At 42.2% G+C, this 23,978-nt stretch overlaps 1 protein-coding gene and 1 long non-coding RNA gene across 17 annotated transcripts in view; both read left to right on the top strand.

The window, feature by feature from the left end:
- The window catches only part of TBC1D4 (TBC1 domain family member 4), a 216,702-nt gene that overhangs the window by 130,797 nt on the left and 61,927 nt on the right, over positions 1-23,978 (top strand). For all 16 annotated transcript variants that reach the window (XR_014819617.1, XR_014819616.1, XR_014819615.1 and 13 more), the window contains 4 exons: positions 953-1,540; positions 3,784-3,873; positions 7,995-8,099; positions 15,428-15,560. Coding sequence is in view for 9 of the 16 variants with exons in the window: in XM_084981930.1 (XP_084838056.1) it covers positions 953-1,540; positions 3,784-3,873; positions 7,995-8,099; positions 15,428-15,560 (916 nt within the window). In the remaining 7 variants the exon portion in view is untranslated. The remainder of the gene's footprint in view (positions 1-952; positions 1,541-3,783; positions 3,874-7,994; positions 8,100-15,427; positions 15,561-23,978) is intronic.
- On the top strand, positions 16,128-21,544 carry LOC146398632 (uncharacterized). Its single transcript, XR_014819638.1, has 2 exons — positions 16,128-17,994; positions 19,146-21,544. It is a non-coding gene; the product is annotated as an uncharacterized LOC146398632 (long non-coding RNA).

Here is a 23,978-nt window from a genome sequence, read left to right as displayed (position 1 = left end):
CTCCCCTCCCCCTTCCTCCCCAGCACTCACTTTCTTTTGTCTTTTTGATGATAATCATCCTAACAGGTATAGGGTGATCCTTCCTTGTGGTTTTCTTTGCGTTTCCTTGGTGATTAGTGAGTTTTCACTTGTGGAGGTATTGTGACTAAGGCTTCTATGAATATCTGTGTATAAGCCTTTCTGTGGACATATGTTTTTAAGGACTTTCAGCTCAATCTCTAGGAGTGGAATGACTGGGTCATGAGATAGATCTAGGTTTAACTCCTTAGCAACTGCCAGCCTCCTAAGGTGGTTGTGCCGTTTTACATTTCTGCGTACAATGGCTGAGGGTTCCAGTTGCTCTGTATCCTGGTGGGCATTGGCCTTTTTGATGTTAGCATTGTAACAGGTGTGTAAATCACATCTTCCTATGGTTTTAATTTGCATCTTCCCTGATGGCTAATGCTGGGGGGGGGGGTGTCTGGATCTTAATCTTTTCATCGAGAAAGTTAATTTTACCCTCATTGTTGAAACTTTGGGTTCCTTTCAGCTGAGGCTCGTGATAATTTATTTATCTCAGTCGTGGTTGGTACCTCAGTGTTACACTTTATTTTTAATTTAATTTTTAACCTTTTGACTCCTTATAATAACTTTTAAAAGTACTCAAAGGATACATGATGATTTACTAAAGATTGCAGTGGCCTATGTAGTCTTATGATTTTGTTTTCGGGAAATGATTACATTTAAAAGGGAAAAGTTTAAAGCTGATATCATAAAATTTCAGTCTGATCCCTAAATCATATATATCTGGTAGTATAATTTAAGTTTACACTTTATGTTATGTAGGGTCCATTCCTCTCTGCATTTTGTCATTTGGTATGAGAATGCAATCCGTGTGATAATAACAGGTCTAGGTAAACATAAATGATCCCTAAATACTCCACTGAAGTGAGGATTTGGAATTCTTTTCCAGGTTCCGGATGTCATCAGCAGCATAAGGCAGTTATCGAAAGCGGCCATGAAAGAGGATGCCAAGCCCAGCAAAGACAACGAGGACGCCTTTTACAACTCGCAGAAGTTCGAGGTCCTGTACTGCGGCAAGGTGACGGTGACCCACAAGAAGGCCCCGTCCAGCCTCATCGACGACTGCATTGAGAAGTTCAGCCTGCACGAGCAGCAGCGCCTGAGGGTCCAGGGCGAGCCCCGCCCCCCGGATGCGGGCGAGGACTCGGCGGCGCTGGTGGCCGAGGCGCCCACTCCCCTCGCGGACGCGCTGTCCGAGGAAGGGGACGGCGTCGCCGACACCCACCCGGTCTTTTCCTCCGCTCCCAGCCAGCCTGGACCGGCCAGCTCTCGCATCTGCTTCCCTGAGCGGATTTTGGAAGATTCTGCCTTTGATGAACAGCAGGAGTTCCGGTCCCGGTGCAGCAGCGTCACGGGTGTCCTGCAGAGGAAAGTTCACGAGAACAGCCAGAAGCCCCAGCCGCGGAGGAGGCACGCCAGCGCGCCCAGCCACGTCCAGCCCTCGGATTCGGAGAAGAACAGAACGATGCTGTTCCAGGTGCTGCCCTGGCCGCGAGCTCTCGGGGTGTTTCCCCCTCCTTTACTAGACGCAAGCGGCCGGGTGGCCAGCTCCTCCCAGTTCCTCAGTCTGCAAGCATCCAACTTTTCTGTCTTACCCCCTGGGAAGCAGAGCCGGTAGTGGACAAAGAGAGCAAACAAAGGAGAGTAGTGAAGGGGTGAGAGGCAGACATGGAGTGTAAGAAAAAAGGGAGCAGGGAGAGGAGGAGAAAGAAGCACTTAGAGGAGTGTCAGGGAAAGTTGGTGGGGAAATAAGAATAGATTACTCTTAGCATCACCAGCGTTTGCCTTAGCTTGATTCTTTTTTTTTTTTTTTTTGTCTTTTTGCCATTTCTTGGGCCGCTCCCTTGGCATATGGAGGTTCCCAAGCTAGGGGTCTAATCGGAGCTGTAGCTGCCGGCCTACACCACAGCCACAGCAACACGGGATCTGAGTCGCCTCTGCAACCTACACCACAGCTCACGGCAATGCCAGATCCTAAACCCACTGAGCAAGGGCAGGGATCGAACCCTCAACCTCATGGTTCCTAGTCAGATTTGTTGACCACTGAGCCACAACGGGAACTCCTTGATTCTTAAATAATTTTTTTTAAACGACTGCAGAAAGCCAACCTTATAAAGGGTCTGAAGATATAATTTGAAAGAGTGTGAATTGTCATGAGGAAAAGAGAGTTTTCTAGAGAGAAAAAAAAAAAGGTCCAGAGACTCATTGATGTATATTCAGATGAGAATACCCCAGTGTATTCTGTCACACAAGAGAGACAGTTAAAGAAACATCATAGACCTAATAATTTACTAGATCAGTTATTAAAATAATTGGGTACAAGCTATGTTATAGGTGTAAAAGACAATTCTTAATTCTAAAAAGTACTTTTTGGAGTTGTATAGGGTAGAAAATGTCAGAGTAGAAATTGTCTTAAAAGAACTCAATTCTTTTTTTTTTTTTTTTTTTTTTTTTTTGTCTTTTTGTCTTTTTGCCTTTTCTAGGGCTGCTCCTGTGGCATATGGAGGTTCCCAGGCTAGGGGTCCAATCGGAGCTGTAGCCACCAGCCTACGCCAGGGCCACAGCAACGCAGGATCCGAGCCGCATCTGCGGTTCACTGAGCAAGGCCAGGGATTGAACCTGCAACCTCATGGTTCCCAGTCGGATTTGTTAACCACTGCGCCATGGTGGAAACTCCCAAAAGAATTCAATTCTTAACAACACCCTGTAGAGGATCTTTAATTAAACCTCAGCTTTGAGGATTAATTTGAGTTTTTCTCAGATTTGTGTTTTCTTGGAAAAAAAAAAAAAGAGCGACTTCCTTTTTTCCTGTTGCAAAGAGCCCTTGAGAAGGAAATTCCACATGTACCTTGGTAAACAATCTCAGTGTGTAGTATTTGCTATAGCAGAAGTTCATGGGTTGTTTTGTTCTGTTTTGGATTTGATAACTCTAGGCATGTAGTTAAAGTGTCTATACTCTGGTGATATGCTGAGTTTTCTCCCTTCTTTAGGATATTAGATTTGTTCTTTTCCTTAGCTAGCCAGAATCCTAATTTTTTTTCTAAATGGTTGTTTATTTAAAATTTTAGGCAGTTCCTGCCATAGCTCAGTGGTAACAAACCCGACTAGTATCCATGAAGACTCGGGTTTGATCCCAGACCTCACTCAGTGGGTTAAGGATCTGGCGTTGCCTCAAGCTGTGGTGTAGGTCACAGACGTGGCTTGGATCCTGAGTTGCTGTTGCTGTGGTGTAGGCCAGTAGCTGTAGCTCCAATTCCACCCCTAGCCTGGGAACTTCCATATGCTGCAGGTACAGCCCCAAAAAGCCAAAACATATTTTTTCTTAATTCATCATCCCAAATTGCGAGTATATCTTTCTGTTGATCATTTGTTAGAAAGTATGATTATAATTTGTAATTAAATAATTGGAATCTTTACAAATCATAAAGTGAGGGAAAGTGGGGTTTTTTTGAAAAGACAATAATTTCTAATCTGGGAAAAAAAGTAGTTTCTTGTCTATTAAGACCAACTTAATTTCCATGATTTCTGGATGAAAGGAAGAAATGTTTTCAGGGAGCTGGTCATTGGGGTTGAAATATTGATTGGCTTGGATATTGACACGTGTGAATATGTACATCTGGGAGAGAGCATTTGCATCTGTATAATTAGTCAGATATTTAACTGTAAAGTAAAATATTAGAATGATCAGCTGGAATTAATTGGAATGTTTTTATTTTTAAGGTTGGCCGGTTTGAGATTAACCTCATCAGTCCAGACACTAAATCAGTTGTGCTTGAGAAGAATTTTAAAGATATCTCTTCTTGTTCCCAGGTATGTATTAAAGTAGAGAATAGTATTTGAAGAAACCAATGAAGACTTTTTTCCAAAGTAACCGCAAAATAACTAGGCTGAAACTCCTTCAGATTTTATTCTTAAAAAAAAAAATTTTTTTTAAAAGTAGATTTTTCTTAAGAGTGTTCATGTGTTTGGGTTTATGCCAGGGTGAGGCACCCTGGTCAGGTGCCTCAGTATCATAACGCTTTGTCCTCATGTTCATCAATCCTTTCTCCTCCTTGTGTCATTTCATCCAAGGGGTGGAAGGAATTTTTGTGGCGGTGAGTTCTTTTGAAAAATATCTTCACAGTTAATGTTCTTCAGAATCTTGGCAGTAGGTCTTGTGGGCATTAACAAGTCATGTTTGCTCTCTATGCCATAGTAAGTAATAAAAGGAGAACTTGTGCTTTCAAGTTTATTCATGTAAATAGGAAATTTTGAGAAAAAAAAAGGTTTTGGTGGAGATCTCTGTCCTTTTACTTATTTTTAATTCTCAAATTGTGTATTTGTTAAGTTATTTATTTATTTATCTACTTAGTCTTTTTAGGGCTGCACTCGCAGCACGTGAAAGTTCCTAGGCTAGGGGTCAAATTGAAGCTGCAACTGCCAGCCGACACCACTGCCACAGCAACACAGGATCTGAGCTGTGTCTGAGACCTGCGCCACAGCTCACAGCAATGCTGGATCTTTACCCCACTGAGCAAGGCCGGGGATCGAACCCGGGTCCTCATAGATACTAGTTGGGTTTGTTACCACTGAGCCATGGCAAGAACTCCCTGCATTTGTAAGTTTTTAAAGTAATCTATGCAACTCTATGTGTTCAAAGTCATATTAGACATAAAGCAGTGTCCTAAGCACCACAGTGATACTTTAGAATGTCTATCCAAAGGTTAGAGCTATCTAAATATATTGCAAACGCAGAATTTCTGAAGATACTGGAGTAGAGGGAGCCTCTCAAGCTGAATATGGGAACGTTAAATATGCAGGGATGCCTCTGAGGAGGTCCCTGGAATAGAGAAGCATTGGCTCCTTTCCTGGCAGATGTACCTTAAATGTACCTTCAGGGACTTGGATTTTGCCAACACCCCTCCCTATATTTTCACATTGAAAAATCAGGACTGCCTGTTTTTAAAAAATTGGTGTTTTTAGTTTTGGAGTTAGCATTGCCAAAGGTATGATAGACATTCTTCCCTTTGAAAATGGCAAACTTTATTACATCTGGTTAATTACTCTCTTTAGCCTCAGCTAATTCGGTCTCATTCCTAATATTTTTTTCCATTTCTACTATTTCATTTTAATGATTCTTTTATTATGTGGAGACACAGAATTATGTTGTGAGGGCAAAAGTTTTCTATTGTAAGAATTTAGAGAGCCAGCATCTGACTGTAGGAAGAATATATGGCAAATTTCTAAATTCCTATATAAAGGACAAAAAATTGGGTAGAAAGATTATTCACTTGGGGGGTTCCCTTTGTGGCTCAGTGGTTAACGAACCTGACTGAGATGCATGAGGATGCAGGTTCGATCTCTGGCCTCGCTCAGTGGGCTAAGGATCTGGTGTGGCTGTGGCTGTGGTGTAAGCTGACGGCTACAGCTCTGATTCGACCCCTAGCCTGGGAGCTTCCAAATGCTTTGGGCGTGGCCCTAAGAAGACAAAAAAAAAAAAAAAAAAAAAGAGGAAAGATTATTCATTTTAACTGAAACATATTATTAAGGATTCTTATAATTCCTTGTGTATCGGGGCAGGCATGTCCTGCATGATCATAAGCTCTGTGAGGGCAGGTGTCTTACTCTGTAGGGCATCAGAGAATAACATGTATTAAGATGGATTTTAATGTTTGGGCATTCAGTAACTGTTGAATGAATATTTCGGCACATTGGGCCTTATGCCAAATATGGGGCAAAGAGTGGTGAACAAACCATTGTAGTTCCTGGTCCCCAGAGCAAGAGGAGTCATTGGAAAAGCCTGTGCCTCCCAGCAAGGAAACTAGCCATGCTTGTTAAACATCTAAAGGAAAACAAAAAATAGAAAAAGAAGAAGAAAAAAAAGAAACAGCCAAACCAAATACGTAAAACTGACAGTTCAAACAAGAATTTCCTTTTCCTTTTTTTTTTTTTTTTTTTTTTTTTAATAAACAAGCTTTGTATTCTGACATTCTGGTTCAAAAAAAGGATTAAATAAAAACAGGAAAATCTGTGCAAAGACAAATAATTAGCAGGTTAACTTCTGCACCTCAGTGAGTGGCTCTTTCTTATTCCTTCTTTGCACAGAATTGAACCAGTGGAGCCTGGCCGCCTTCAGGATGGCCGTCCTTTTTAACACCTGCACACCTCCAAATGTTTCTTTCTTCAGTATCGATAGGATGGTGTCCCTGGCAAGCCTGGGGAATAAAGGAATGGTTTTCTTTACCACTGCCTGAAAACCCGCTGAGCTGATGAGGTCCTATACATTTCTTCCAGTTAGTGCTAAGCTAGTAGAAGATTAATCACTAATGAGGTGTATCATATGGAATTTACTTTCACCTCATGGATTGTAGCCTCACTTCTGCTTATTGAAATTTTTTCCCCTTTTTATCAGTTAATTTCCTTTTCCCAAATCTGTTGGGTAGATTGAGCTTATTATTACAAGAATAGTGGTTACTGTCTATCAAAGAGGACAGAAACTCTAAGATATTTCTGAGTTCTAAATCTCAAAAACTTCTGAGGGCAGGTGCCATTACTGTTTTTTATAATGAGAAATGGAGCCTCAGAGATAATTTTTAGCACCCAGCACAGTACCTCATACCTGGTAAATTGGTTGAACCAAGATCGAAGCACAAATCTCTGACTTCAAAGCCTGTTTCTTTTCTTTCTTTCTCCTTCTTCCCCTTTTCTTCTCCTCCTCCTTCTCCTTCTTTTCTGTTATTCTATACTTCTTTATTGACGGTGTGATTTTTTCCTATCTTTTTGTTTGTTTGTTTGTTTGCTTAGGCCAACCCACAGCATATGGAGGTTCCCAGGCTAGGGGCCGAATCAGAGCTTTAGCCGCTGGCCTACGCCAGAGCCACAGCAACCCAGATCCTTAACCCACGGAGTGAGGCCAGGCATCAAACCATGTTTGAGACCTACACCCCACCTCATGGCAACACTGGATCCTTAACCCATGGAGCTAGGCCAGGGATCAAACCTTTGTCCTTATAGATACTAGTCAGATTCATTTCTGCTGAGCCATGATGGGGAACTCCTGACTGTGTGATTTTTATGATTAAGTCATAAAATACAGATTTTCAAACAATTATGAAACTGAGCTTCTAACTGTGGAATAATTTCATGGTTTGAGTAGTGGTCCAATTGATAGTTGCGAAAGACTATGAAAGACTTGTGAAACCCACTGGGGTTTAGTGATTTGTAGGACAACTTTAAATATTTTGTCTTCCTGGCTTTTCAAAGTACTGTGCTTTCTGCCAGTATACCAAGATGCTGTCTACTAATTGGTTTATATGTATGCAGGCTGATTGCGATTCTCAGATGATTCAGAATGTTTTATTACATGTAGCTGAGGTTCATTAGCTTGTGTTCAGAAAGTCCAGGTTTGTGAATTTGGATAGTTGACATCTACAATAATTTCTTTAAAGTATTAGTCTTCTGACCGCAAGTTGTGGCTCCTTGAATGTCTATAAATAGGCAAATATTCTAGTATTTTTAATGCCTACTTGAGGGAATTGTGTGCCATTTAATTAGAGCATAGTTAGTCTTTAATGATTCTTAGTCTCCTGTAAACAAGAACAGGGTTTATGATAAATCATTAAACTGACTGTTCAGAGACAAGCAATACATTGGAAACTCCTTTACCGGTAAACACTGAGTAGTGGTTTTATTACAGGAGACAGTGGGTCATGCCCTCATAATCTTCCTCCTGTGGCCCTGAGTTGGCGTGAGTGCCAGAAACAGAGCAATCTGAGCTGATCTCACCCTTTATTTTATGTATCAAAAGGCCACTGGATAAGTTTGCTCTGACATCGTCTCCCATCACAGCGCCGTGAAGGAGAAATTCATGCAAGTGTATGAGCAAGGACTATTTCCATGGTGTCACTTAAAAGGACATAATCCCGTCAACGCTGCCCTTCTTCCTTCTCCAGGGTATAAAGCACGTCGATCACTTTGGCTTCATCTGTCGGGAGTCGCCAGAGCCTGGGCTGAGCCAGTATATCTGTTACGTGTTCCAGTGTGCCAGCGAGTCTCTGGTAAGTGGTGTGACTGCTGTCTGCGAGCTCCCGCCCACACCCCTAGGCTAGTGGGAGATTCATCTCTGGTGAACCCAGGCCTCACACAGCGGCCATCCGTGGAAAAAGAAGAGCATTTCGAAGTAGATTTCTGCCCTTTGAAGCAGTACCACCAAGGAAAGCCAAAAGCAAATGTGTCCTGGCGGTTTTTAAGCCTGGATAAAAACAAATCGGGACGTGTTGCTGGGAGGATTTTTCAAAGATAGGAAAGACTAATAATAGGAGGAGAACTGTTACTTTTTCCATTGCTCCTGTCATCGGATAAGGAAGACCTCTTATTCTCTCAATTGCTGTGACATCTCGGAATAGGTGGTGCTGATTTCAGCAGGGTAGAGGACAGTTTTGCTTTTTCCTTTTAATTTCATTAGCCCTGCCCCCATTTTAAAAATACTTTCTTTGAAAGTTCCCATCGTGGCACAGCGGAAATGAATCTGACCAGGAACCATGAGATTGTGGGTTCGATCCCTGGCCTCGCTCAGTGGGTTAAGGATCTGGCGTGGCTATGTCTGTGGCATAGGCTGGCAGCTGTAGCTCCGATTCAGCCCCTCACCTGGGAACCTCCATATGCCACAAGTGTGGCCCTAAAAAGCAAGAACAGACAAACAAACCCCCCTCCCAAAACAAAAAAACTTTCCTTATGGTCTTTTTGAGCCTTTGTTTTCTTTCTTTGGAATTTGAAAGTCGGCTTTTCTCTCCAACACTCCCACCCACCTACCCCACCCCCCCCTTTTAAAAGGGGGTGCAGTTAGAGTTTGAGAAGAAAGACGTAGGGCAGACTTGGAAATAGATCTGGTTGACTGAAAATAAGTTGATGTTTTTTCCTAAAATTGTGCACTCATTCTTCCACTCGTGTTATCTCTTCTAAGCATTGTAATACAGACGTTTCCATGGGTCTGTCAGCATTCTTTGAAGCAAAGCATTTCCTTAAGTTATTTCCTTCCCCCCCAGGGAAACACACACCATTTGGACATATGCAGAGTAAGGCAGGCAGCATCCTCCTCATTTCCTGGATGCATGTTGTCATCCTTCCTGCTCACGCTTGCCTCCACATTCCCAGTGTGGACACTGAGTTGAGGAACCAGGGAATGAACTGGTGCAGAGGCACTTTTGGACTACTGCTCTACTTCAGGTCCTAACCCTTTTCTCTAGGGACTATTGGACTCCCATGGCGAACAGGTGCTTACTCAAGAGAGTAACTGGAGTTTGGTTCTCACTCTGGATAGTTAGCCACAGCAATGAAAAATCCACATGTTGCTATCCAGGAGAGATATCAGAGGTCTTAGAGGTTCAGTTCAGGACTCAAGATAGAAATTGGAGAGTTGTTATCTAAAAAGTAGTTGAAGGCATGGACATGATGAGCGCCCAGGGCGGGAAGAAAACAAGAAAGCTCAAGAGAGCCACGGCTACAACCCTGGAAAATGCCAATCTCATAAGAGTAGCAAATGATAGGTGTTCCCATCGTGGAATCAGCAGTAATGAACCTGACTCGTATCCATGAGGATGCAGGTTGGATCCCTGGCCTCGCTCCCTAGGTTAAGGGATACGGCATTACCATGAGCTGAGGTTTAGGTTGCAGGTGAGACTCGGATCTCGTGTTACTGTGGTTGTGGTGTAGGCTGACAGCTGTAGCTCCGATTTGACCCCTACTAGCCTGGGAACTTCCATGTGCCACGGATTCGGCCCTAAAAAACCAAACCAAACCAAACAAAACCCAAGAAAGAAAAAAGAAGATAGCAATTTCAGGGATATTTGCCCCACTCCTCACCCATCCCCCATGCAGCTTACCCTTTCTCCGTCCCTCCTCCAGTCTGTGGCTGATTCTTCCATCGTGTTTCCGGATCTCTTGCTCTCCTGCCTTCCCCAAACCTGTGGTAGATCCTGTATTTTATTTTGGCTGCTGCATTTGCCTAACTTCCCAATTTAGAAACCATAGCTTGCTCTCTTGCACCATCTAGATCCACCTGTTTACTGAATCTGATAAACTCAAAGATAGGAATATCCCTGTATCCGTCTCCTCTCCTTTTCCTCTTTGCCTGGTACCCAAGTCTGGGCATTCATCTTCTTTACTGACATTATTGCGTTCGTGTCCTAACTAGTCTCCCTGCCACTGGTTTACTCTCTCATCTATCCACTTCCTACATCCTGTGATAGTTTTATTTCTCCCTCCTTATTAAGGGGCAAAAATCTCGATTGTCTAGTATGGCAGAAGGGCCCTCCTTAGTCTTCTCTGGTGCCCACTGGAAAGCTCGCCCTTTCGTGACAACTGTGGCCTCACACGTGCTGTTCTGTGACCTAAGCTGTCTCCAGGCTAGACTGCAGAGGCTGGTGTGACAACTAGGTAGGATGGTGTCATTATTTGGCTTGCTACTGGAGGAGCAACTGTTTCAAGCACAGGACACATAAGATCAAGGATCTAAATGAGTGGCGGGGCCCACGCAAGTGCAGCTGACATTCTGAGGTTACTGTTGGCTGCATGGAGTGAGGGGTCTGCCTCTCAGAGGAGGCCAGAGCCAGGGTTTACAGCTTTAATTTTTTTATTTTTATTGTTTAATTTTTCTATTATTATAAGGTAAGTTTATAATATATAATATATATATGTATGTATATATATATATATATATATATATATATATATATATATATTTTTTTTTTTTTTTGCTTTTTAGGGCTGCACTGGCAGCACATGGAAGTTCCCAGGCTAGGGGTCGAATTGGAGCTGTAGCTGCTGGCCTACACCCAGCCACAGTGATGCAGGATCCAAGCCGTGTCTGTGACCCACACCACAGCTTATGGCAACACCAGATCCTTAACCCACTGACCAAGGCCAGGGATTGAATCTTTGTCCTCATGGATTCTAGTCAGATTCGTTTCCATGGAGCCATGACAGGATCTCCTGGTTATAATTTTTGATTCCATAGGTACTGAAGGTTTTTTACAAAATTTGTTTTATTGAAGCACAGTTGATTTAAAACGTTGTATTAATTCCTGCTGTACAGCAAAGCGATTCAGTTATACATATATATTCTTTTTCATCTTCTTTTCCATTATGGTTTATCAAGGATATTGCATATAGTTTGCATCTGCTAATGCCAAACTGGCCTCACTCCTTTTATACCATCACGTAGGGAAGGCAACCATATCCCCATACCCCTCAAGGGTCCACCCTGCTACCCTGTTTCTATACAAGGAGATTGTATTTCTTTCTTTCTTTTGGCCATTACCTCTTATTTTTTTTTTTCTTTTTTTTTGGCTGCATCCACGGCATGCAGAAGTTCCAGGCCAGGGACCTAACCTGGACCACAGCAGGTCCTTAACCCACTGAGCCACCAGGGAACTCCTTTCTCTTTATCTGTTTTCATTCTCTTTCTGGCTGCTGCATTGGATGGGAAGCAGGCCACGCTTCACTTTGCTGTGACTTGAACCCCCTTCCCCTTCTCTTTCGCTGTGTTTTTTTAGGATCCTGCTTAAAGATCACATCTTAGTGAAGGCGTTCTGACACCCTCTTTTTCAGGAATTGACTCCTTTAGTTCCTTTGTCGTCAGTGCTTTTGCTTCATCTTGTTCATAGGTTTCTAAGAGATCCTGTAAATCCCTTTTCTTTTTTCTTTCTTTCTTTCTTTCTTTCTTTTTTTTTTTTTTTTTTTTTTTTGCTTTTTAGGGCCACACCCATGGCATTTGGAAGTTCCCAGGCCAGGGGTCAAATCAGAGCTATAGCTGCTGGCCTGTGCCACAGCCACAGCCACATGGGATCTGAACCGAGTCTGAGATCTACACCACAGTTCTTGACAATGCCGGGTCCCTGACCCACTTAGTGAGGTCAGAGATTGAACCCGCATCCTCATGGATACTAGTTGGATTCGTGTCCTCTGCGCCATGATGGGAACTCCCTTTTTCTTATGTATTTTTCACATAACTTGCTACTCTACTGGATTGTGAATCCTACAGGGTTCAGACCGTTCTGATTGTTGTCGTCTTCCTCAGTTTCTAGCATAGCAGGTGTTTGTTAGGTGTGTTTTGAGTGAGTGAGTGGGTTATTCTTCATGTCAGGCAATCATTTCCTAGGTGCTGGTTAATCTCTGATTACTGGATAACCTACACTGAAAGGAAAACTGTAACACCTTCTGCTGTCCAACCTCTTGCACCAGTTTTGTTTTGTTTGTGGTTTTTAGTATTTTTGTTTTACCCTCACGCATGTGGAATGAGTTTTCGACACAGGGAGTCAGTGGAAAGTCAGGGAACATGCTGCATTTTCCCCCTTAAGAAGCTCTGTGACTAAGGCAACAGACCAGGCTGGCTGAGAATGTCTTCCTATTACATGGAAGCTGGACCAGAATCCCTGTTTGAGAATCGTTATTCTTAAGAACGGGTCTAGCTAGAATCTTTGAAATCCTGTTGACATGAATTTTATCAGTAAGCACCTTAACTGGATGGTGAGAACTAGAACTGCAAGCTTAGAGGAAAAATTAAATGTAAATTTCCTGTATAGAGGAGGATGGTTCAAGCAGCTGACATATAGAATGAAACAGTCAAATATTATAGGTCTAAGCAGTGTGTGATTGATGTGGCTTTGCAGTTGGGAAAGACAAAGTATTGTAAAACCACACATGCTGTGTTGACTCTCTGAGTACAAAGAATTCACAACTAGCATTTTCAGTTACTTCTCTACAGCAATTGCTGTGAATTGATAAACAGTATCGGGTTCTGATGGTCCCAGGAGGGGACTTTTCTTCTTTCCTTGTTTTGTGAAATAGCCCAAGGCAGGTGGCTTAAACTTGTTTAAGCAACCCTTGCGATTTCTGAAAAATATCATTTCCGCTTTCTCCAAAATTGGTTTAAAAGGTGTGTAAAAAAAAAAAATGACAGTGACTACTATTCAGAGACAAAGAAAAAGTAGAACTCCACAGACCCATAGAAGCAGACAATAATATCCAGGGAAAGTATAACCAAAAAACTAATCAAAACAAAACACCCCCCCACCCCAAAATCCAGGGTACCAAGACCCAGGATTTGTATAGGGTTAAGAGTGTAGATTTTTCCAGAGAATTAGGCTAGATAATCCTTTTTTTTTTTTTTTTTTTTTTTTTTTTTTGGTCATGCTCACAGCACGTGCGAGTTCTGGGGCCAGGGATCAAGCCCATGCCACAGTGGTGACCTGAGCGACAGCAGTGACAATGCCAGATCCTTAACCTGCTGAGCCACCAGGGGACGGACTCCTAGTCTAGAAAATCTTTTGAAGTCCTTACACATTCTGTCATTCTTATTCTAAAATGCTACAAAACACCTACGTTTGGCATATAAATGTTTATGAGTATTATCTCCATGACAGATTTTAACCTTAGTATTGTAAATTGTCTTTCTTGGTTCCATCACATACTTTTCTCTGGAAATTTAATTTTGCCTGATGGTCACACCAAGAGTGTTTTCTTTTTTTTCTTTTTGTCTTTTCTAGGGCCACTCCCGAAGCATATGGAGGTTTCCAGGCTAGGGGTTTAATCGGAGCTGTAACCGCCGGCCAGCACACAGCAGCGTGGGATCCAAGCCATGTCTGCGACCTACACCACAGCTCAGGGCAACACAGGATCCTTAACCCACTGAGCAAGGCCAGGGATTGAACCTGCAACCTCATGGTTCTTGGTGAGATTCATTAACCACTGCGCCACAACGGGAACTCCTACTTTTAATCCTTTAACACCACTTACAATTTGTTATTGCTGTTGTTGTATCTAGGCTTAAAACAATACAGTTATTCATAGTACACTAATTTAACTTTTAGTTGCCTTAATCCCATCATAGAACGTATAGGCTATCTGGGAAAAAATAGTAGATTAAAAAAAAATTAAAATTTTTAGAAGCCAAATAAAATTTTTAGAATATTTACAACTGGGAGAAATTGGTAATCACATTTCACTCACTATTAAAATGACCTCTTATTTCCTCTAGAAATAGATAAGAAAACATGAAAGTTCACTATTTCCATTTGGAGGCCTTTAACGGCACAGTTTTTTGTTTGTTTGTTTGTTTGTTTGTTTGTTTTTTGCTTTTTAGGGCTGAATGCAAAGCATATGGAAGTTCCCTGGAGGCAAGAGGTTGAATCAGAGCTGCAGCTGCCAGCTTACACCACAGCTCACGGCAATGCCAGATCCTCAACCCACTGAAGAGGCACAGGGATTGAACCCACATCCTTATGGATACTAGTTGGGTTTGTTACCACTGAGCCACAATAGGAACTCCTGCAACACAGTATTATTAAATAACAAATAATAAACCTATGTGCAAACTGAGCAGATGACTAACCCCTTCAGTGCCATAAATAAATGAGAAACAAGAAATCAGAAATAGACATCTGTATAAGTAATTAAAATTGCTTTTTCGTACATTCCAAGGCAAATGAAAATAAGAATGCATGAGGCCCTGGTACCCCAGGGTTCCCCAATGCAGGTCTTCGACCTAGATCTCAGTTCTGCAGTGGTTGGGAAAACCACCCTTGACACTGATGATTGTGTCACAGAGGGGAGCCTGGCCTGAAGTTGGCTTGCTGATACCTGGAGGATGAGCTGTTAGTTGACCTCAGAGAAGCAAGCAAGAAACCAGATGCTAATTTCAGTTTCTTGACTGAGTCATGGGAAGAACAAGGGAGAAGCTAGCATCCATTTTTCAAGCTGCTGACTCCATAGTGGGGAGACCCAGCGATTAAAAAGTGCATGATCTCAAAACTTCTTAGTGTCACACATCAGAAGTGAAATGATAATAAATTAGAAGTCATAGAGAAAAGACCAGCCACCTTCATAGGATCTCCCCAGCATTATTTATTGAGCTCATTTCTTTCCAGAACTTTGGGTAAACACATGTTTGCTTGTTTTGGCTCTATAAACGTCATCCAAAAGGATCAAGGAAATAGGATACCTATTAATACAAGTGGATGTTAAACCTATTTTTTCGCTCCCTATGTGTTGCAGACAAAACTTCTGAAGAGATCTTCATCTGATAAACTAATGAAACAAAGAGCTGGTTGGCTGCCACTGAACTGTGATAGAGGAGCACTCAGTGGAATTCAGAAAAAGCACGTGGGAGTTCCCGTCGTGGTGCAGCAGAAACTAATCTGACTAGGAAGCACGGGGTTGTGGGTTTGATCCCTGGCCGCTGAGCGAGGCCAGGGATCGAACCCGAAATGTCAGGGTTCCTAGTCAGATTTGCTTCCACTGCACCACAACGGGAACTCCGCTGTTGGGCTTTTAATGTGTTACCCTGAAAGCAAAGGTTTATAGACCTGGATTTTGTTTCTTCTTGTAGGTCGATGAGGTGATGCTGACTCTCAAACAGGCTTTCAGTACGGCCGCTGCCCTGCAGAGTGCCAAGACCCAGATTAAGCTGTGCGAGGCCTGCCCTATGCACTCTTTGCATAAGCTCTGTGAACGGATTGAAGGTACCGTATCAGTTGGCCTTGGCAAAACAAGAGTTTGCTTTGGCATTTGGAAGTGAGAAAGCCGCTACTGTTGTTGACTGGTTCTTTGTTTCGAGGTGCAACAAGAGCCCCAGCATCATTTCTCATGTCCAGTCAGATTTGTGCTGTCAGTCTCTCCTAGGTGCTTGGCTGTTTTTCCTCTTTCTCTCTCTCTCTTTAAATTTTTCGCTTTTTTTTTTCTGAAGGCAGATGCAGGGGAAGAACGAGCATTTCCCACAGTTCTTAAGACTCTGCTACTTGCACAGTGAGAACTGACCAAATATTTGTTGTATGAATGAAGAAAGGCAAAACCATCCCAGAATGTGGACTGTTTACTTAAGTCTTTCCTTTTTTTCCCTTTGCACTTGGTAATGTGTTTTTTTTTTTTTTTTTTTCTTTTTTCTTTTTTTCTTCTAAAAGTTTAGAACAGGAGTGAAACTTGCATGGCTTTTGAGGGACATTTGAAAATCACAGAGGGAATTCCCGTTGTGGCTCAGTGGTAATGAATCTGACTAGTATCCATGAGGATGCAGGTTCAATCCCTGGCCTTGCTCAGTGGGTTCAGTATCAGGCATTGATGTGGTTCTGTCTGTGGCCATGGCTGTGTCTGTGGCCATCAGCTGCAGCTCTGATTCGACCCCTAGCCTGGGAACTTCCATGTGCCAAAGGTGTGGCCCTAAAAAGCAAAAAAGAAGAAAGAAAATCAGAGTTCCCATCGTGGCTCAGCGGAAACAAATCTGACTAGCATCCATGAGGATGCAGGTTCAATCCCGGGCCTCAGTCAGTGGGTTGAGGATCCAGCATTGCCGTGAGCTGTGGTGTAGCTCGCAGACATGGTTTGGATCTTTTGGGTTGCTGTGGCTGTGGCTGTGGTGTCAGCTGGCAGCTGCATCTCTGATTAGACCGGCTGGAAGCCTCCATTTGCTTTGGGTCTGGCCTTAAAAAGACACACACACACACAAAAATCACACAGCCGTGATATCATAAAGCAGGTTAAAAAGTGTGTTTGGACGAGGGGGAGGGGAGTGAAGGAGAAGTGATTTTGACTCATCTTTGCTTCTTCTTCTTGTCTCTTACTAACAAAAAAGGCAGAAAACTACTGCGCCTGAGAAGACACACAATTTACTAAGCACCTGTTAAGCATCTTGCATGTTCCGGGCAGTGTGCTCGGCACTGGGGATGCAGAGATGATTGAGACGTGGACTGTGCTTTCAGAAAGCCTGTAGTCTAGAGCAGAAGACAGGCGTGCATGCACGTAAATGCAGTTTAGTCTGATTCGTGTTACAGTCGATGGGGAGACTGCAAACTCCAGCACAAAGCAGAAAATGGACTAGCCATTGTAAATGCAAATTGTGATATCAGTTTAGTAGGCAGGAGGATCCTAGGGATGTGGCAGAACTGATGAATAGCCGTGTTTACTGAATATCCACTGTGTAAACAAGGACTATTTATTTATTTATTTGTCTTTTTGGGGCCGCACCCACGGCATATGGAGGTTCCCAGGCTAGGGGTCTAATCGGAGCTCCAGCTGCTGGACTGCACCACAGCTCATGGCACTGCTGGATCCTTAACCTACTGAGCGAGGCCAGGGATCAAACCTGCAACCTCATGGTTCCTAGTCGGATTCATTTCCTCTGCACCACAACGGGAACTCCAACAAGGACTATTTAAATTTTAAAATGTATAATTCTGATTTTAGAATGCACCTTATTTTCAAACATAACGTATGTATATATATATATATATAATTTTTACAGAAATGAAACATTCTTTGATATATGGTAAAGGGAAATTATAGGGTTTATTTATTTATTTTATTTTTAATTGTTATTTCCCCAATACGGTTTTTTCCCTACTGTACAGCATGGTGACCCAGTTTCACATACATGTATACATTCTGTTTTCTCACATTATCATGCTCCATCAAAAGCTACTAGACATAGTTCCCAGTGCTGTGCAGCAGGATCTCATTGCTAATCCAGTAATGGGAATATTATAGCTGGGGAGGAAAAGCTGAATGACTCAGGAAATGATGTTCCATCAGTTTGCTATGCAGAGAGGCAAAGATTCCTTCCACCTACCCCACTCACAATACTTTCTAGATAGAGCAAAGTCTAAAGAGTAAGCAAACAAAATATTAAAATCATTAAAAGAAAATAAAAATGTTATTTTGTCCCTGAACGCAAAAGCCTTCATTGAGACACAAAAATGCAGAAGCTATCAAAAGAAGGCATTGATAGATTTGACTTCATACAATCTTAACATTGTTACATAACAACAGCTGCTTCCTTGCAAGTTAAATGATAAGCAACAAACGGCAGATTGCTGTTCAGAATTTTTTTTTTTTTTTTTTTGGTCTTTTTGGAGCTGCACCCTCATATGGAGGGTCATATGAGGTTCTTATGAACATATGGAGGTTCACGTGAGGTTCATATGAACATATGGAGATTCCCAGGCTAGGGATCTAATTGAAGCTGTAGCTTCTGGCCTCCACCACAGCCACAGCAACTCGAGATCCAAGCCGTGACTGTGACCTACACCATAGCTTGAGGCAATGACAATCCTTAACTCACTGAGCGAGGCCAGGGATCGAACCTGCATCCTCAGGGATACTAGTCAGATTCTTTTCCTCCGAGCCATGACCGCAACTCCCTGATGTTCAGAATTTTTTTTTTTTTTTGGTCTTTTTGCCGTTTCTTGGGCCGCTCCTGTGGCATATGGAGGTTCCCAGCCTAGGGGTTGAATCAGAGCTGTAGCCGCCAGTCTACTCCAGAGCCACAGCAACGCAGCATCCGAGCCGAGTCTGTAACCTACACCACAGCTCACGGCAACGCCGATTGTTAACCCACTGAGCAAGGGCAGGGATCGAACCCGCAACCTCATGGTTCCTAGTCGGATTCGTTAACCACTGCGCCACGACGGGAACTCCTGTTCAGAATTTTTAAGGGTGGTTATTATCTATAAGAAAAGGATAAAACCACCAGTAGTAAATTATGCAAATCATATTAAAAAACGCTCCTCTGAAAAAAAAAGGTCCAATAATAAAAATGAGAAGATGCTCAATCCTATCAGATATCAGAGACATGAAGATGAAAATAGCAGTAAGATACTCACCCGATTAACTGTTGCTAAGATTTTAGGGATTGTTACATTTATGTGATATAGATGGGAGTGTGAATTGGTATAGCCATTTGCAGGACAATATATACGCTGTCAACCAGCAATTCCATGTCTTGATAAGAGAAACTCATGTATAGATTCATAAGGTGACATTTTCAAGTGTATTATTTGTAAATACTAGAAAATTGGAAACAACCTAAATGTCCATCAGTAGCAATTGAACTATGCTCATATAGTGGAGCAATGAATGGGACTGAATCTCACCTATCAACTTGGATATGTCTTAAAGTTATATTATTGAGTGAAAAGAATAATTTGCTGAGTAGTACTTACTCTTTGATGCCGAATCTAGAGAAATACATAAAATAATACCTCATATTTCTTTTCTTTTCTTTTCTTTTTTTTTTTTTTTTGCCTTTTCTAGGGCCGCTCCCGTGGCATATGGAGGTTCCCAGGCTAGGGGTCTCATTGGAGCTGCAGCCGCAAGCCTACACCAGAGCCACAGCATCTCGGGATCCAAGCTGCATCTGCGACCCACACCACAGGTCACGGCAACGCCGGATCCTTAACCCACTGAGCAAGACCAGGGATCGGACCCGCAACCTCATGGTTCCTAGTCGGATTCACTAACCACTGCGCCACAACGGGAACTCCTACCCTCTATTTCTTTTTAAAAAAAACTCTTAGAAGTTCCTACTGTGGCACAGCAGGTTAAGGATGTGGTGTTGTGTCTGCGGCAGCTGGGTCACTGCTGAGGCACAGATTTCGTTCCTGACCCAGGAACTTCCATATGCCTCAGGTGTGCCCCCCAAAAAAAAACCCCAAAAAACTTTTAATTTGGTCTAAAGACTTACAGAAGACTTGCAGAGAGTTTCCAAATATTCGTCCCCACACTTTCCCTGTCATTAACATCTCACATAGCCCAGCGCCATGATCAGAACAGGACTTTAGCATTGGTACAATATTATTATTCAAACGAAATACTTCTTTTGATCTTTGCCAGCTCCATTTGATTTAATTTAATTGATTTATTTACGTATTTATTTTTTACCCAGGTCCTTTTTTTTGTCCAGGATCCCAGTTAGGATCGTGTATTGTAAATAGTTGTTGACTCGCCGTGGTGCCCTGAAGTCTGCCACTCTTCCTCCAGCTTTCCTTTTCATTCATGACCTTGACATCTCCTATGAGGAATCACTCAGTTGTTTTGCTGTACGTCCATCAGTTCAGCCTGTCTGACCGCCTCTCACATTTGGACTGAAGTCATTCCTCTGAGACAAAAGCTCTATAGAAAAGGGGCTGCCTCCTTCTCAGTGCATCTTATCAAAGAGCTTGTGATGCTGATAAGATTTACTCCTAGTCTTGCTGGCCTCACCCCCTGGTCCTGGTGGTCTCAGGAATCCTTCACTGTAAAATCACTACCATTCCCTTTGGAGCCAACACATGTCTTAGGGAAGATAGTTTGAATCTACCTAAATTTGCCCTCATGACTGTACCCACTGATTTTAGCATCTATCAATGGCAAATTCTAATATTTTAATATGTTATTTTAAATATAAGTATTTTTAATATATAAAATGTAGAACTTAGGGGAATTCCCATTGAGGTGCAGTGGAAACAAATCTGACTAGTATCCGTGAGGATGCTGGTTCGATCCCTGGCCTTGCTCAGTGAATTAAAGGATCTGGCATTGCTGTGAGCTGTGGTACAGGTCACAGACATGGCTCGGATCCCTAGTTACTGTGACTGTGGCGTAGGCCAGCAACTTCGATTTGACCGCTAGCCTGGGAACTTCCATATGCAGCCCTAAAAAGAAAAAAAATATGGAAGTTATATTACTTGAGTAATAAGATATAAATCAAATCTCTCTATATATAAATAAAAAATTACATTAGAACAAACTGGAAGCAAATATGCTCTAGATGTTGGTAAGATAATGATGAGTATCATTTTCCTTTTTGAATTTTTAGTTTTCAAACTTCACACTGTACACATGTTCTGTCTATGCAGACAAAGCTAAACACTTTGGAATCAAAAGGCAACTTTGTATTTCTTTTTTTGTTTTGTCTTTTTTTTTGTTATTTCTCTTTTAAAACTACATTGTAGGTGTGTTTTAAGCTATATTTTCTATTATGGAAAAAAAGTTTTAAACTTTCATAAAAGTAGGCAGCCTGTCAGAAGCTGGGCGTACCCTACAGCAGAGCTTTAGTAGATAAGAAGTACTCTGTTTATGTGTATATAAGGCTGGGACTCAGTTTTGTGGCATCCGAAGTGTTTATGCTTTTAGGGACCTTTGTAAAGAAAGAGAATACAAGTTGTACATCTAGGAGTTCCCATTGTGGCTCAAGGGTTAAAGACCTGAAGTTGTCTCAGAGGATTTGGGTTCAATCTCTAGCCCTGATCAGTCGGTTAAGGATCTGGCATTGCCACAAGTTGTGTTGTAGGTCATAGGTGTGGCTTGGATCCAGTATTGCTGTGGCCATGGTGTAGGCCTCAGCTGCAGCTCCGATTCGACCCCTAGCCTGAGAATTACCGTATGCTGCAGGTGCAGCCGTAAAAAACCCTAAAAAACAAATTATACATCCAGAATGAGTGGGACCCCTCCCAAGACTGCAAAGGACTTTGCAACTTAAGCTTCCCTAGCTTCAAAGTATGCATCTATCTGAAGGGAGCAAAGGAAAGATTCTTATGGATTGGAAAGGATTCACAAAGGCTGCTTTTCCTGAGGCGTTGGATGACACCTTCTGATTGGATTTCTTACCCCTGCCTTTGACATCGTGCAAAGTGAGCAAAAGATAGGGCAGGGCTCTGAGAGAATGAAAGCAATAACAATAAAGCAGATACTCTCATATGACTTACTGTCTCTGGGCACTATTGTGTTTTCCATGTAGAAATCCTGCCAAATAGGGACCGTTTTGAATCCTCACATTACTCGTGAGAACCCTGAAGCACTGAGACACAGAGTGGGTAAGAACGGCCACGTCCTCATTGCCTGGGAAGGGCAGAACCAGGATTTGAACTTGTTTAATCTGTTTCCAAAGCAACCTGATGCTTCTCTCTGAAAGTGTATCAGAAATCTGCCATGTCCAGGGCCAAGATGTCTAGAAGCCTTGGCATCCGTGTGTTTCCCCAGGCGTTGTTGCCATCTACGTCAGATAACAGTGTGACTTCTCAACTTGTGTTATGCGTAGGTACGAAAGTGTAAAGCTGGAGAAAGGACCACATTTAGACTCAAAACAAATTAATAGTAGAAAATGAGAAAGATATTTAGACGTACCTAGATAGTAGGATTTCATATCACTTACTCAGAATTATAGAATCCTGTCCATACATTTGGGTGCATTAATAAGGAGCTCTGTTTTTACTGGAGTTAAAAAAAAAAAAAAAAAAAAAAGGAAAGGGAGTAGATGAGAGTGCTGATGCGAGCCCTGATATCTCTGCCCCTGTCAAAGGAGCCTCTCCATTTAGATGGGAAGGAACCGTGTCCGCTGTGTCGGTGGACCAGAGTGAATCCAGGAGGCAGTGCCTAAGGGGACCATCTCTCAAGGACCAGTCCTCAGAGGGTGAAACCAAAGTGATGTTGAGCATCATAGAGGCGGAGCAATTATCCTCAATCTTGTTTTCCTACAGTAACATCCCTGAGGGATACATAATATACTTAGCACGCAGGATGCATTAATTCGCTAATTAGTGATTCCACATTGGGGGAATTAAAGGAAGTCAGAACAAATTCATGGCAGTGTAGGGGGCAGGCATAATTTGAAAATAAACTCCATCTGTTTGCAATGCCGCTCCCGAAATAAAGGTTTCAAGAAACTTCCTGGGCTGTGGATTTAGTTACCTATTTCAAATAAGTACCCTCTTTACCTCTCTTCTTGTAGGTCTTTTATCCTCCTATGCGTGCAAATAACATAATGGACTAATAAACCACATGAAACAAAACAAAAACAATCCTGCGAATCAGTGTCTTAATACATTGCCTAAAGAGACTCTTAATGAGACTTGGCCAGCAAATGATAAGCTGGGGTAACGCTTGGCCTCACACTGTCAAAATGAAGTTTAGTGCCCACTGTTTCTGTATGGGATGACAGAGATTGTCACAGTAATTTGGTGTCCATTTCACAAAGAAAGGTAGAGCAGAGGACTTTTTAGAAGCTTTTCTTCTTTCTGATTCCCATTATATACTGCATGGTGGTTTAGAACAGGCACTGTATGCATTCGAACCACAGTGCAATGAATTCTGGTTCTTTTAAAACAATGCATATTTTGAGGTGACTCTTCCAGGGATTTTAAAGAGAAGTCTACCTATGAGGTTCATTAAATATTATATATAACTAGATAGCCTCTTTTTATGTATGTGTGTATGCATATATGTATGTGTGTATTTACTGGTTGTGTTTTTAGGGCTGCACCTGTGGCATATGCAAGTTCCCAGGCTAGGGGCTGAATTGGAACTGCAGCTGCCAGCCTACACCACAGCCACAGCAATGTGGGATCTGAGCAGTATCTGTGACCTACACCAAAGCTCATGGCAATGCCGGGTCCTTAACCCACTGAATGAGGCTAGAGAGCAATCCCATGTCCCCATGGATACTAGTTGGGTTCCTTACTGCTGAGCCACCATGGGAACGCCTAGATATCCTCTTTTTAATCAAAATACAATACCATGAGTAGCAGTTCCATAACTTGCCCCTAACTGTGCAAAGGAGATTTGTTCCTTAAAAACGGATGGCCGGGTGAATCATTGTAAATCAGAATTACATTATTCCCTTTTTTAAAAAATGTGTAGAAACAAAAAATGTTTTTATGAAAAAAATTTTGGCCTAGGACTTAATATAAATTATGTGTAGAAGTGTGATATATAAATAATATGATGTCAAAAGGTAAACAGTTTCTTGGTAAAATAATAGCCCTAAAAAATATCCCTAAATACTAATGCTGACCTTGGCGTTTTATTGCCAAGACCTGCATAAGGGGGAGAGCTTCCTGTCTAAGCTTTAGTTCTGCTCTTTAATACTGTTATTCTTTTTTAAATGTCAAGCTTTAAGTTTAGAGATTTCCGCTAAACCCCTATGAGCTTCTAGGGTGGCTAAATTTGTTAGTATATTCCATTGTCTCTGGTTATGCTGTTGCTTTGGCATCATTTAGACATTTTTTGTTAATAAATCTGAATTCAGGGTCACTCACAGGGCCACTGACAAGGCCATCACGTCACTGATTTTGGTGAGAGAGGGGATTTTCTCTTTTATTTTCATCATTTCATTGCAGTATTCCAAGGCTTGT

This window comes from Sus scrofa, chromosome 11, assembly GCF_054392235.1.
Source record: "Sus scrofa isolate SSC_HxYL_T2T_F1_AM1 chromosome 11, Sscrofa_HxYL_maternal_Yorkshire_Landrace_v2.0, whole genome shotgun sequence".
Taxonomy (NCBI): Eukaryota; Metazoa; Chordata; class Mammalia; order Artiodactyla; family Suidae; genus Sus; species Sus scrofa.
Note: the sequence above shows the minus strand (reverse complement) of the source record. Positions and strands in the feature narration are given on the sequence as shown.